General features: G+C 39.3%; 1 protein-coding gene across 1 annotated transcript in view; it reads left to right on the top strand.

Moving 5' to 3' along the window:
* ZSWIM6 (zinc finger SWIM-type containing 6) overlaps positions 1 to 12,554 on the top strand; it is a 187,818-nt gene that overhangs the window by 163,571 nt on the left and 11,693 nt on the right. Inside the window, exons 6-9 of the mRNA XM_037062888.1 lie at positions 592 to 768; positions 1,032 to 1,178; positions 4,690 to 4,836; positions 5,786 to 6,046. Of these exons, the coding sequence (XP_036918783.1) occupies positions 592 to 768; positions 1,032 to 1,178; positions 4,690 to 4,836; positions 5,786 to 6,046 (732 nt within the window). The remainder of the gene's footprint in view (positions 1 to 591; positions 769 to 1,031; positions 1,179 to 4,689; positions 4,837 to 5,785; positions 6,047 to 12,554) is intronic.

Raw genomic sequence — 12,554 nt, 5'->3', positions numbered from 1 at the left:
ATGCGTTTATGCCCTTTGGGATATAAAGTGGCATTTAATTGTTATATCCCAAGAAGCATAATAGTTTTAATTGTGCAAAACCGCACAATATAGTTAAAAAATATAACCAAAAGCACAACCCTTATGCATATCTTGAAAAGCTGGTTGCATCTTCTGAAAGGTTCCATGGCTGGTGTCGCATATCTTGCATAGTGCTTGTGAGAGCTGTGGGTCCCACCAGGACAGCCCACCACAGCACCTCTGAGGTGGGGAGCAGTGAGTTTTCATGCGATTTTTGTGCCAAATGCCTCCTTTGAGGGTATTTGGCATGGAAACTAGACCTGATGATTCTTTTTTGCAGGATGTCTTTAACCTTAGCTTTGATGGCTGCAGAGTGTTTGTGTTTGATAAAACGAGTGAATGTGGCTCTTTGGGCTGACTTGCTTCCTAGTACTTAGGACATGAGAGTATTCACCCTTCATCCTTCTCCTTAGGGGGTGCAGAACAATGTGTGTGGGTGTGCTCATGAACATCTGGCCACAGAGTGGTATGACTGGTGCATTTACATGTGAATAATAGCTGACACGGCTTTCTGAATTGTGGAAAAAACAGATTCACCGAACAGGCCACATCGGACAGTGTTCACTCGGGCCATCGAGGCATGTGATCTCCACTGGCAGGACAGCCACTTGCAGCACATCATCAGCAGTGACCTATACACCAACTACTGTTACCATGACGACACTGAAAACTCCCTCTTTGACTCCCGCGGGTGGCCCCTCTGGCATGGTAAGTGGCCAAACCGGAAAGACATTTCCATGACTTACTTCTTTGTTTAGTTTCTATAGCATTATTGGAGTGGGAGGAGGAGAGCTGAGGGATTCAATGGGAGATGGATGAATGCTTGGCAATAGGAGCTGAGTTTCTCATTCAAATCCAAGTTCAGAAATGGCTTCTTGTGCCTAATAGTATTTGGGGGAAAAACATCTATTAATCCTATTTTATGGATATATCTGACAATGGCAGCTTTCCCCCTTACCTTTCTGTTTTAGAACATGTTCCTACAGCCTGTGCAAGAGTGGATGCGTTACGTTCTCATGGGTACCCCAGAGAAGCACTGAGACTGGCGATAGCTATTGTTAACACGCTAAGACGACAGCAACAGAAACAGTTGGAAATGTTCCGAACTCAGAAAAAAGGTGAATGTGAAGGAGTTTGTTTCCTTTGGACTGGGATTCTTGATGATGACATCACTTGGTTTTGTGCTCTTCTGGGAGAGATGGATGGGGATAGCTGTAGTTCCCACTCACTTGAAATATTTAATAGCTGTTCAGTGAGAAATTTTAGGTATTTTTTTCTTGGTTGACTATTATAAAAAATGAGATTTTTAAGTAGGTTAGTTGATTTTTTAGGGAGGAGAATTTTTATTACTATTTTTGTTTGAGTGACTAATATGTCTGAATTATCTGAAATGCAAGTTAGCCAATTTTGGTATTTTATGAAAATGCATTTTAATTCTAACAGTAAGGGATCTAGAAGCTAGAGTGCCTGTGTTTTGATCCTAGCAGTTGGTTCTAGCTGGGAGACCTTGTGCAGTGACCTGCCCTCTCTGTGATTTAGATTCCTCATGTGTGAAAGGGCCTCAGTTGAGGACCATCCGAGTTCTCGAGGAGATTATTAATCCTGCAGAGCACTAAAGCAGGGCCCGGCATACTGTATAAGCACTCTAAAATGCTGATAATTTGTACATAAGGGCATGATATTTATTTAAAGTGGTAATCACAGAGAAATTCTTGGATTGTTAAAAATTCTATATATCACCTTTGTGTTATGTATAGAATTTATATAAGAAATTAAGACAGAACCCACTTAACTTCTCTTCATCTCAGTTTATTCATGTTTTAAATTTTACATAACCATTACTGAGTACGAGTAACTGCAGAGGGTTCTATTACAGCATGAGGGCCTGATCAGAAAAAGTAATATATATGCTTTGTCTGCATAATTTCTGCACTTCTTTTTCCTTCTGTAGGTGTAAATCACTTTATGCTTCTTTGGCAGGGTTGTATTTACTCTGGAATTTAATTTCTTATTCAGAAAGATAGTTTTAGTTGCTATGGGTTTTTTTTGGGTAGATTTGGTAGATTTGTTTGTTTGTTTGTGTTTTTTTGTTTTTAATTCATGGGTGATTGTACACACACCTATATTGGATACAGCTAAAAATTATCAGAAGTTGTTGAAACAGGCTGAAGAGTTAAGATTGAGTTTTTTGTACTTTTAATACCCTCTATATTGAAAGTATTATAAATGTTAGCATTATCATTTATATGATGGAAGAAACTTTGAAAGGCACAGTTTGAACTAAAGAAAGAGGAGCTCACTTAGGATTGGATTAGAACACCCCTGATATTCAGTTTTTCATGTTCTTCGTGTCGTCACTAGTTACCAGATGTGTTTGCAGAATTGCTGCTTGGCCCTTTGAAAAATTTTTCTGAAATCCTCCTTCCCCTAAATATACATCATATATGACCAAAAGATGTTTACTTCTGAAAAGTGAAAAGAGTAATATTTAACCTAAGAGGGAGTGCAGCACATTTTATACTAGAAAAAGAGAGCTAACTCCTGATTGTCTGATCTTTAAAAGTCTTATCATAACCTTTACTAAGAAATGGTTTCAAATGAGTTTAGTAAAAGTGTTGCAATGTCTAAGAAATGCAGAGTGTGGAAATGTTAGTTCATGCCGGTAAATTAGAATACATGTTAAGTTAGACTCCCTTGGTTATTTTTGAGACCACTTGAAACACATTTCTCTTTTGGGAGCAATGAAAACCTTTATTTTAGACTATTCTCAAGTATTATATTACTGGGATTATATATCTATACCTATATCTTTCCCTACCTTTTTTTGTCCATTTTTAAAGAATATGTTTTTTTTAACTATTTACAGTAAGTTTTACATTGCCGTAACAGTTACTTGTTATATGGACAAGATCGGTAAATACATTAATCTTGTTTACTTTTAATACTGTATGGTACTATATGTCAGCTTTTACATGTAAAAGTTACATATTAGTTTCAGTTGTATAACATAATGATTCAGTATTTATATATTTCAAAATAATCACCACAATAAGTCAGTTAACATCATAAGTACATATAGTTATAAAATATTTTCTTGTGATGAAGACACTTTAAAATCAGTTCTCTCAGTACCTTTCAAATATGCAATACATATTATTAACTGCAGTTAGTAGCCTCATGACTTACTTATTTTATAACTGAAATTTTGTACCTTTTGACTAGTTTCACCTGGTTCACCCATCTCTGTATCTGGGGACTAATGTTTTTTAAATAATTCACATATCAGTGAGATCATGTCTTATCTTTCTCTGACTTATTTCACTTAGTTCAATTTCTAGATTTAAAAACTACACTTCTTTTTTTATTTTATTTTTTCCATTTTTTATATTTTTCCCCCACTAATTTTTGTGTGAAAAGAAAGAGGACATAGAAGAAATACTTTACAAAGAGAAAATAGTTTGTAAGATTTTATCCTCAGTTTCCATTTTCATCACTTGAAGGTAGATTTGTTTGTGTAAGTATACTTCCTTTCACCATACATATTTTTTTTCCTCTGCCAAGTGTATATTTGGTTCTTCCCATGAGTAAGGCTCCTATTTCTCTCATGCTGGTTTATGTATATGAAAGCCAACAACAGAAACCAAAGGGAAACGCCTTTCCAAGGAATCTGGGACCCTGCTTTTATATATTTTTATACATTGTGCCAGGCCCCGCTTTATTTTTATGTATTGATAGTTGATAGTCCAACACCAGAAGACTTCTAAAGGAATATTAGATTCATGGAATGGCTCTATAGCAATTTACAAGCCTTTTTTCCTTATATATTTTATATTGTATATAGATTTTATTATAGTTTAAGAAGGAGCTACTTCCATTTATTATTTTAGTAAATGCTTATATGTAAAATACTGCATTATTTATAATGGAATGTCTTAAAATATTTGCAGCTTTTTATCAGCAGTCTGTAATTTAAGAACTTGAAAGTGCTAACATTCTGTGAAAAAGTGAAAAGGATGTTTCATCCAAATTATATGTTATCTTTTGCCAAAGTTCCTGTTTGTGGCAAAGGTCCTCCCTTAAGTGGCTACTGATCCGTGATATGGAACACTTTCATAAAGTGGTAGGAAAGTGATGAAACAGTAGTCACGGGGAGTCCAAGGCCCACCCAGGCTACCGCCGCTCTCTAGCCTCCATTTTAGAGGGTCCAGTGAGCACTGACTCTGAGAGTCTCTTCAGGATACGGTTGTAGAGTCATCCAGTGGTGATTCTGGGGGGACGTCTTAGTCCTCTCTAACGTCAGTCCGAGGAAGTGAGGGGAATTGTCCCTAGGTCAAAATTTGGAATTGATTTTTCCTCATGTGACATACTCTAATAGTGTAAGTTCTAAAGTTAACCCACTACTCTGGACGCATGAATTGTTTGAGAGCTGTCCTAGGAGTTTATATAAAATCATTTATATTGATTTACAGGTGAATCTTTAAAAGTCAAAATAGTTCACAAGTTGGGGTTTATATATACTTTCATTTTTTCATCGGATTCAGTGTTAATTCGTCAGGATGTTGCTATTAAATGGTAAAGTCTCTCTTCCCTTTACTTCTTTCCATCTCTCATTTCCCTTTTCTTACACAGAGCTACCCCATAAAAGCATCACCTCGATAACCAATCTGGAGGGCTGGGTTGGACACCCTCTGGACCCTGTGGGCACTCTTTTTGGCAGCCTTATGGAAGCCTGCCGCATGGATGATGAAAACTTTCCTGGATTCTCTGATTTCACCGGTAAAACTATTGACATTTGTCTCGTGTGCCTTTTTTTCCTAAATTCTGAATGACATTGGTCATTATTTTTCTTCAGTTTATTTTATGACTCCATGCAGTTAACAACACCTGCCATTAGCAAGCAAGTGCACTCTCAACTCTTTTCAGGCTTAGATTCAGTTGATAACATGTATAAAGAACCTTCCGAATATTTATTGTCTCTAGTCCGTGGTTGTGAATCTAAGAATTTGCCTGCATTTATGACTATTTTCTAGCATAAAGATATTAAAAGAGGATGTGCCTCGTAATGGGAGGGAAGAAGGCCTGTCCCTTTGCTGCTCCCATGGCTGGGTGAGCTCAGAGGGTTAGTTATCTTCCCTCCATGTGTTCTCCTGTGGTGGTTGCCCTCATGGATTATGGGTGACCCGGACTCTATCAGGAGGGTGAAGGGTATGACTATGAATGTGCTTTCCTTGGGAGTTCAGTGGTTAAAGTTTGTTAAAATTTCCGACAGAGACAACAGATAAGAGAATGTTCAAAGAATCATTCATTACTCTTGTGATAACTGATGACTTTTTGACAATGAAAAAGGACCTGGGTTACATGTGTTCTCTACTGTTTTCATTATAAATTTTAACACTGTGATAAAAGTATGCACACTTCTTTTTAATGCCAGGCTTTTAAGAATTGGTAACTATTTGCAGTTGTATAATTTTAAATCTGTTTAATTAAAAAATTTCTCGACTCTAAAGTATTCTTAGTATCTCTTCTTAGATTTACAGTTTTTTATTTTCTAAAACATACACATTTAGTCATTCAAGGACATTTTAAAAAAGATATTGGAAAACTATGCACTTGTTTTCTGACCTTGGAATTAAGCTAATAATTCATTAACGATACCAGGTAAAATAAATATATGTACCTAAAAAGGTAGTTTCTGAACTCTGATTTCTTTTGTGACGTTTTACAGAGCACATGGGACAGTGCCGAGCTCTGGAATACCAGCATCTGCCTGCACACAAATTCTTAGAAGAAGGGGAATCCTATTTAACACTAGCGGTGGAAGCAGCCCTGATAGGGCTGGGGCAGCAGCGCATCATGCCCGATGGGCTGTACACACAAGAGAAGGTTTGCCGCAATGAGGAGCAGCTCATTTCCAAGCTTCAGGAAATTGAATTGGATGACACACTGGTGAAAATTTTTCGCAAGCAAGCAGTCTTCCTATTAGAAGGTAGTTTAATAAAGAGCTTTCCACTTTGTTAACCAGTTTTATTTAGGCACTAGACTTTAAGTTGGGAGTACTGTGTGAATGTTTTTAATATGGTAGTTATTTTGGTTGGTCAGTATGGTCAGTGAATGTCATAGGCATGTTTATTATCTAAATATAGTATCACTTAATAAAAAAACACAGATGTTTACATTTATATCATTTGACTTGGGTGGTCACGTAGGGTGGTCTATTAGAAATGAGCAGGCCCATTTAATGCCACAAGCTCTGAAAAGGACTTCATTTTGGCTGTGTTGTTTCTGAGATAAATACAAATTTGATATTTAGTAAGCTATTGTTGGTAGCCATGTTCCTCTTTGCTGGATCAATTAAATAATAAAACGGAAGTTGATTGGCATTCGTCTGAATTGGCTCTTACATGATGTCTGGGTTTTGAATATGTCATTTGCACGAGCTAACAAAGGACTTCAAAGCTGCAGGAGTGAGTGGTCATTGTTTCAGAGACTTCATTAGGTGTAGATTTAGCAAGTGAAAGTTTCATAGCCTCTCTAAGGCAACGCATAATTTTCTTCTTTTTATAAGGTTAAGAGCTAAAGGGCCAAACTCATTTTGGCTGGCATGTTTTTAAATTTTTTTTTCTTTATCAAAAAGACTTAAGTGTAATAAGTATGGTATCCTAATCTTTTGTGTAAATTTAAGTGATTTCTAATTGATAAAATTACTTCTGTCTAATATATGTTTGCTGTTATTATGGAATTCTCTATGACTGATAGGCTTTATATAGTGTGATATCTTCATCTTATATTCAGAACTGTTACTTATAGGGAAAGGATTTAGAGAAAATAGCATTTCAAAAACAATTTTTAAAATATAGATATTTTATTGATTATGCTATTACAGTTGTCCCAGTTTTTCCACCTTTGACTGCCTCTGCCTAGTACCCCTAACCCCTTCAGCAATCCCCCCACCTTAGTTCATGTTCTTTGGTTGTGCATATAAGTTCTTTGGCTTCTCCCTTTCCTGTACTGTTCTTAACCTCCTGCTGTCTATTTTGTACCTTCCAATTATGCTTCTTATTCCCTGTACTTTTCCCTCATTTTCCTCCTACCCCTCCTAACTGATAACTCTCCATGTGATCTCCAGTTCTGTGATTCTGTTCCTGTTCTAGTTTGTTCCTGTTGCTTAGTTTGTTTTTGGTTTTGTTTTTAGGTTCAGTTATTGATAGTTGTTGAGTTTGTTGTCATTTTACTGTTCGTAGTTTTGGTCTTCTTTTTCTCAGATAAGTCCCTCTAACATTTCATGTAATAAGGGTTTAGTGATGATGAACTCCTTTAGCTATGCCTTATCTGGGAAGCACTTTATCTGCCCTTCCATTCTAAATGAGCTTTGCTCAAAAGAGTGATCTTGGATGTAGGTTCTTGCCTTTCATGATTTCGAATACTTCTTTCTAGCCCTTTCTTGTCTCTAAGGTTTCTTTTGAGAAATCAGCTGATAGTCTTATGAGAACTCCTTTGTAGGTAACTATCTCCTTTTCTCTTGCTGCTTTTAAGATTCTCTCCTCATCTTTAATTTTGGGTGATGTAATTATGATGTGTCTTGGTGTGTGCTTCCCTGGGTCCAACTTTTTGGGGACTCTTTGAGCTTCATGGACTTGCATGTCTATTTCCTTTGCCAGATTAGGGAAGTTCTCTTCATTATTTTTTCAAATAAGTTTTCCATTTCTTGCTCTTTCTCTCCTCCTTTTGGCACCCCTATGATTTGGATGTTGGGACATTTAAAGTTGTCCTAAAGTTCCTAAGCTTCTGTTCATTTTTTTTGAATTTTTGTTTCTTCATTCTGTTCTGGTTGAATGTTTATTAATTCCTTCTGTTCCAGATTGTTGACTTGAGTCTGTTTTCCTTCCTTTCACTGTTCGTTCCCTGTGTATTTTTTTATTTCACTTTGTATAGCCTTCACTTCTTCCTTTATTTTGCCAACATACTCAGTCATTTCTGAGCATCCTGATTGCCAGTGTTTTGAACTCTGCATCTGATAGGTTGTCTGTCTCAATGTCGCTTAATTCTTTTTCTGGATTTTTGATCTGTTCTTTCATTTGGACCATATTTCTTTGTCTCAGCACACCTGTTACGTAGTAAGGGGTAGAGCCTTAGGTATTTATCAGGGCAGGACAATCCATGCCATTGCTGTGTTGTGGCACTATATGTGGGGGAGGGGTCATAGAGCTGCTTGGTCAGCTCTCACCCTGCTTTCAGTCACTTCCCATGCTGCCCTCAAGCAAATTGCACCTTTGAGGTGTTCATTCCTGGGTGGGGTGGGTTTGTGTAGGTTCTAGGACCCTGTGAGTCCCTCCAGCAGACTCTACTGTGAGACTAGGAGTTTTTTACATTGCTGTAATCCCCCCTCCCCCCCCCCACCCACACACACACACAGATTTTAACAGCCAGAGGTTTTGAAGCTTTATTTCCCTGTACTGGAACCCCAAGTTGCATAGTCTATCTTGCTCTCCAGTTGTTCCTCCCAGTTTATGTGCATGCGAATGTGGGACTGCCCTGTCTGCCAGCAGCTGCCTTGCTGCATGTCCTCTCCACCCTAGCTGCCCATCTAGGCCCCTTCTGCTGGTCTGGTCTGGATGAATGTTTCCTCTTTAACTCCTTAGTTGTGGGACTTCCATACAGCTCAATTTTCTGGCAGTTCTGGTTGTTTTTTGTTTTTAAATTGGTTGTTGTTATTCTTTTGGTTGTGCAAAGAAGCAAAGTGTATCTACCTACCCCTCCATCTTAGCCGGAAGTCCTCGAAACCTCTTTTATGTGTCCAAAGCTAAAGATCTATTTGAAAGAATTTCACCAAACACATTATACATTTATTTATTATTTAAAAGATTTTATTAATTTTTAGAGATGGGAAAGGATGAAGAAGGAGAAGCGGGTGGTATGGTTACCTCTTACACACTCTCTACTCAGCACCTGGGCTACAACCCAGGCATGTGCCTGAACCAGCGACCCTTTGGTTCACAGGCTGGCACTCAATCCACAAAGCCACACCATCCAGGGATACATTTGTATCTTTTAGAAATGCATTAAAGTTTTTATTTATTTTTAGAGAGAGGGGGCAAGAGGGAGAAGAAGAGAGAAACATCAATCTGATAGAGAAACATTGATTGGTTGCTTCTTGGGGTTTTTTTTTTTTCTGTTTTTGAAAATATTTATTTATTTATGTATTTATTTATTTTATTGATTATACCATTACAGTTTTTCTATTCCCCCCCCTTCATTCCCCTCCACCCACACACTCCCTCCCCCACCATTCTCCCCCCCTTCGTTTATAACCACGTGTCTCAAGTTCTTTAGATTCTATATTTCCCCCACCATTCTTGCCCTCCCCCTATCCATTTTCTACCTACCCTCTATGCTATTTTCTGTGCCTTCTCCCTGCTTCTCCTCCTCCCACTCCCCTGTTGCTAACTCGACATGTGTTCTTCATTTCTATGGTTCCACTCCTGATCTAGCTGTCCTCTTGGTTTGCTTTTGTTTTAGGTGTGGTTGTTAATAACTGTGTGTTTGCTGTCCTTTCACTGTTCATATTTTTCATCTTCTTTTTCTTATATAAGTCCCTTTAGCATTTCATATAATAAGGGCTTGGTGATGATGAACTCCTTGAACTTGACCTTATCTGAGAAGCACTTTATCTGTCCTTCCATTCTAAATGAAAGTTTTGCTGGATAAAGCAATCTTGGCTGTAGGTCTTTGGATTTCATGACTTGGAATACTTCTTTCCAGCCCCTTCTTGCCTGTAAGGTCTCTTTTGAGAAATCCGCTGACAGTCTGATGGGTACTCCTTTGTAGGTGACTGTCCCCTTATCCCTTGCTGCTTCTAGGATTCTCTCCTTCATTTTGGTCTTGGCTAATGTAATTATGATGTGCCTTGGTGTGTTCCTTCTTGGGTCCAACTTCTTTGGCACTCTCTGAGCTTCCTGGATTTCCTGGAAGTCTATTTCCTTTGCCAGACTGGGGAAGTTCTCCTTTATTATTTGTTCAAATATGTTTTCCACTCGTGGCTGTTTCTTTCCCCCTTCTGGTACCCCTATAATTCGGATGTTGGAACGTTTAAAGATGTCCTGGAGGTTCCTAAGCCTCTCCTCATTTTTTTGAATTCTCATTTCTTCATTCCTTTCTGGTGAGATGTTTTGTTCTTCCTTCTGGTCCATTCCATTGATTTGAGTCCCAGTTTCCTTTCCATCGCTATTGGTTTCCTGTGCATCTCCCTTCATTTCAATTAGTTTAGCCTTCATATGTTCCTCTAATTTGTGACTATGTTCCTCTAATTTGTGACTATACTCTACCACTTCTGTGAGCATCCTGATAAATAGTGTCTTGAATTGTGCTTCTGAGAGGCTGACATTTTCTCGGTCGCTTAGAGTTATTGGCTCTGGGACTTTGAGTTCTTCTTGCACCATCTTTTGGGCTGTTTGTGCCTGTTCCGTAGCAGGATCAGAGCCCTAAAGTGTTCACTAGAACAGGGCAGCTAAGTCGCTGGGTTGTGACCTTGTATGTGGGGGCGGGGTCAAAGAGGGACAATGGCTTCCAGTCTGCCGCCTGCCGCCTTGGCCCCGGTGCTGCAGCCACCACCGTCACCAGGCCCACACGTTTCATTCCATTGCACGCGAGTGTGCCACCGCCGTCAGCCCTCCACCACTCGGTTCGCCCCCTGGGGCCTGTGTGGTCCGTCTCACTGTGCACAAATGTGGGACCGAGGTCAGTCTGCCCCACATCCCGACTGGTTCCGGGCTGCTTGCGTGCCTAGGTCGGGGGATCTGTCCTGCCCGACCCAGCTCCGCTGCTGGCTCCGCCTCTCTTACCGTCCCTCTTGAACGGTTCGTAGTTTTCGGACTTCCGTATAATTCAGTTTTCTGGTCTTTGGGTGTGCCCTAGTTCTCCAAACCTTTGTTGTGTTCAAACTTGGTTGCGGGAGAAGGCACAGTGTTTCCACCTATGCCTCCATCTTGGCGGAAGTCCTCTTGGTTGCTTCTTGTACGCACCCTGACCAGGGTCCAAACCTGCAAACCAGGCATGTGCCCACATGGGGAATTGAAGTGGTGACCTTTTACTTTGTGGGGCAATGTCCAACCAACTGAGCCACACTGGTCAGGGGTAGAAGTGCATTTTAAATGTATTTAATAGTATGCTTCATTTTTGTAAAAATTCCTATTATTAACTTTTTGAAGCACTCACCTAATGTTTTTTTTTTCTTCTAGACATAAAAGCCTATCTTGGCAAATTTTAAGTGATCTTGGTTTTTTCATTACTGTTTTCTTTTACTTTCCTCTGTTGAAATAATCAAAATCATAAGCCACAACCTTTTTTTATGTTGCCACTGGCTCCTAGTAACTGAGTTTTGATTTTTATTATATTGGAGAATAGGAAGAGGGTGTGTACTTTTCAGTGCTGATGGGGCCTGATACCTCTTTATCATTTACCTTTTTAAATGTTCTTCATGTTCATTACTCATGAATAATGTTTAAGTGTCTCATCTTTGATTAGTTCATACCTTCCCATTAAACATTTTTGTAAGCACTGTGCCTGCTAAGAAGTGTGGTTGACTCATCCCACCTTTCTCTCCTTGCCTGACCTTGTTAGGTCCTCACAGAGTAGGCAGTGCAGGACAGGAAACAGTTCAAGGGGGGAGTCCATTCCTGTAAATTCCAGAAGATAAGTGCAGTCCACTCAGTCATGAAGTGTTGAGTTGACTACACGCAGGCACCTAGTTCTTCATGTACTTATACTCTGAGAATTTCAGGGACAACATAGCAGCCTCAGGTATCTGAAAAAAGAGGAAGCAATAGCCCTGTATTGTCGCTGAGTGTTAATCACTTCTGGCCTCAATCTTGGCATGCTGGAAAAGGACTTCTGGGGAACTTAGTACCAAATTTCAGTCTTTCATTATTCAGTACACTAACGTTCTGGAATTACACTGATTATTAATTCAAAAATAATTCTGTGATACCTGACTGAATATTTTGCTTGTCCAGAGATGTCATAACAAGTGTTGATTGTGTATGCTGACTTTCTCTGTGGAGTAAAAAAAAAGTGGTGTGGTGGTTTAAGGGAAACATTGGAATGAAATGGGAGAGGAAGGAAGAAAATCTATAAATTGCTGTATTTAGTCCTTAAGCAGAATAGAGTTAGTGTCTTAGTCTGCTGAGGCTGCCATAACAAAATGCCTAGACTGTGTGGCTTAAAAAAGAGAAATTTATTTCTCACAGTTCTGGAGGCTGGGAAGTTTAAGGCCAGGTGCTGGCCAATTCATTTGCTGGTGATGTCCCTCCTCCTGGCTTAGGGGTAGCTGCCAGAGAGAGAGAGAGAGAGAGAGAGAGAGAGAGAGCGCGCTCAGATGTCTCTTATAAGGACACTATAACCCTGTTGGATCAGCTCTCCCCCCACCCTTCAACCTTCATTCCTTTCCTGAAGGCCCCTTTCTGCAAATGCAGTTGCACTGGGAGTTGGGGCTTTGAACA

Source organism: Sturnira hondurensis, unplaced genomic scaffold (assembly GCF_014824575.4).
Source record: "Sturnira hondurensis isolate 20B ecotype Veracruz unplaced genomic scaffold, ASM1482457v3 Scaffold0014384, whole genome shotgun sequence".
NCBI classification, from domain to species: Eukaryota; Metazoa; Chordata; class Mammalia; order Chiroptera; family Phyllostomidae; genus Sturnira; species Sturnira hondurensis.
This window is presented reverse-complemented; position numbering and strand designations above follow the sequence as displayed.